At 33.8% G+C, this 1,486-nt stretch overlaps 1 protein-coding gene across 1 annotated transcript; it reads left to right on the forward strand.

Annotated features, from left to right (window-relative positions):
- Positions 1-786: 786 nt before the first annotated feature.
- Positions 787-1,151, forward strand: LOC110099201 (acyl-coenzyme A thioesterase 13; the record flags this gene model as incomplete). The annotated part of the gene is given in 1 exon segment (XM_020826282.2): positions 787-1,151. A coding segment is annotated over 1 exon segment (141 nt), but the record flags the coding sequence as incomplete, so codon positions are not given.
- Between the last annotated feature and the right edge of the window lie 335 nt (positions 1,152-1,486).

Genomic DNA, 1,486 nt, shown 5'->3' on the forward strand with positions numbered 1-1,486 from the left:
AAATTATGCATGCTATAAATTGAAATAGGGTCCATTTCCCATTCGACACCATTTTTTTGTATTTTTTTTGTATATATATATATATTTTAATTTTAGTTAAAACATGTTTGGTAAATATTATTATTTTTTAAACTAGTTAATTTGTTTTGTGCCTAGCACCATAGGCTCCGGGCAAACTGATCACCTTGTGGCTGTTTAACCTGCCCGATACTTCTAATTGCCATTACAACTTCTTCTTATGGAAAGTTCATTGAAAATGATAATTACATAATAACTTGTAAAAAATAGTGCTGTTATTAATGGCTCATTGCAATGTTTTGACCACATGGTGCTTCTGCACCATCTGCAACCTGAACTTTTGTCTTCCCAAGTTGAACATCACAAGGAAATGCTCATCTTTTCTCTAGTATTTTTCACGAGCCAATGAATTTAAGGGTGAGTTATAACTGTATAAAGATTATTTGTTCATGCTGCACTCTTCTACTAATTACCTATTTTCTGGTAAATGTATCTTGTAAACTGGCTGAGAAGTCCCTCGACAGTATTTATCATAGATGAATTTTGTATGCTTTGCCCGAATTCAAAGCTCAAATTTTGTATGCTTTGTTCGTTTTAAAGTATGGGAAACTTTACAATTGACCTTCCTAAAATTTTATATGTTCAATTTATACGTAGTTCTGTAACTTTTTCTCATCTTTTGTCTGTTCATTTTATTCTGCACCAGTTATATGAACTTAGTCTCTACTATAAATTGTTGTATAATTCAATTAATGATTTTCTCAGGAGGAAATTGAGATAGAAGCTAAGGTTCTAAGAATTGGAAAAGCTATCGGGGTAGCTAACATAGACCTACGGAAAAAAAAGAATGGGAAGCTATTTGCACAGGCGCGCTATACTAAGTACCTTGGTGTAACTAGCAATATATGATATGATCTCACCTTGCTGCTTGTCATAATATGCTTGAAAAAGCTGAAGAAACTGCTTGTCGAATCAATTATACAGCATTGTATTTTAATGAAAATTTATTTTGGATGTGTTACTAAGCAACAGAAGTGGTTGCATTTTTTGTTGCATTTCTGAATAATAGAAAAAGAAGTATTTTGTGGCTAAATGTTGTTTGTATATGCTTATCTAAGTACATTAGTTTTGAATAGGCGTGTACCGTTTGGATCTTGGTGTTATGTATTCCCACACCCAAAAAAAATTTATTTAAATTCAGCAGAATTGCCACATGATAATTGTAGCTGAACACTAAAAAAAAGTGTAAGAAACAATTACATGAAAGTGCATCAAGCACAAGAGGGCTCAACTGCAAGTCTGAAGTATGTTTTGAACATTAGAGTTAAAGATTTGGCATCAATATCATTGCAAGTAGGGGTGTCAATATTGGACACGACCCGAAAATCCGACTCGAACCCGACCCGAAAATTTTGGGTTCGTGTTGACCCGAACCCGAATCGGTCTGGTTCGGGTTAAGGTTTTCGAC

The sequence above is a fragment of the Dendrobium catenatum genome, unplaced genomic scaffold (genome assembly GCF_001605985.2).
Source record: "Dendrobium catenatum unplaced genomic scaffold, ASM160598v2 original_scaffold_257555, whole genome shotgun sequence".
Classification (NCBI taxonomy): domain Eukaryota; kingdom Viridiplantae; phylum Streptophyta; class Magnoliopsida; order Asparagales; family Orchidaceae; genus Dendrobium; species Dendrobium catenatum.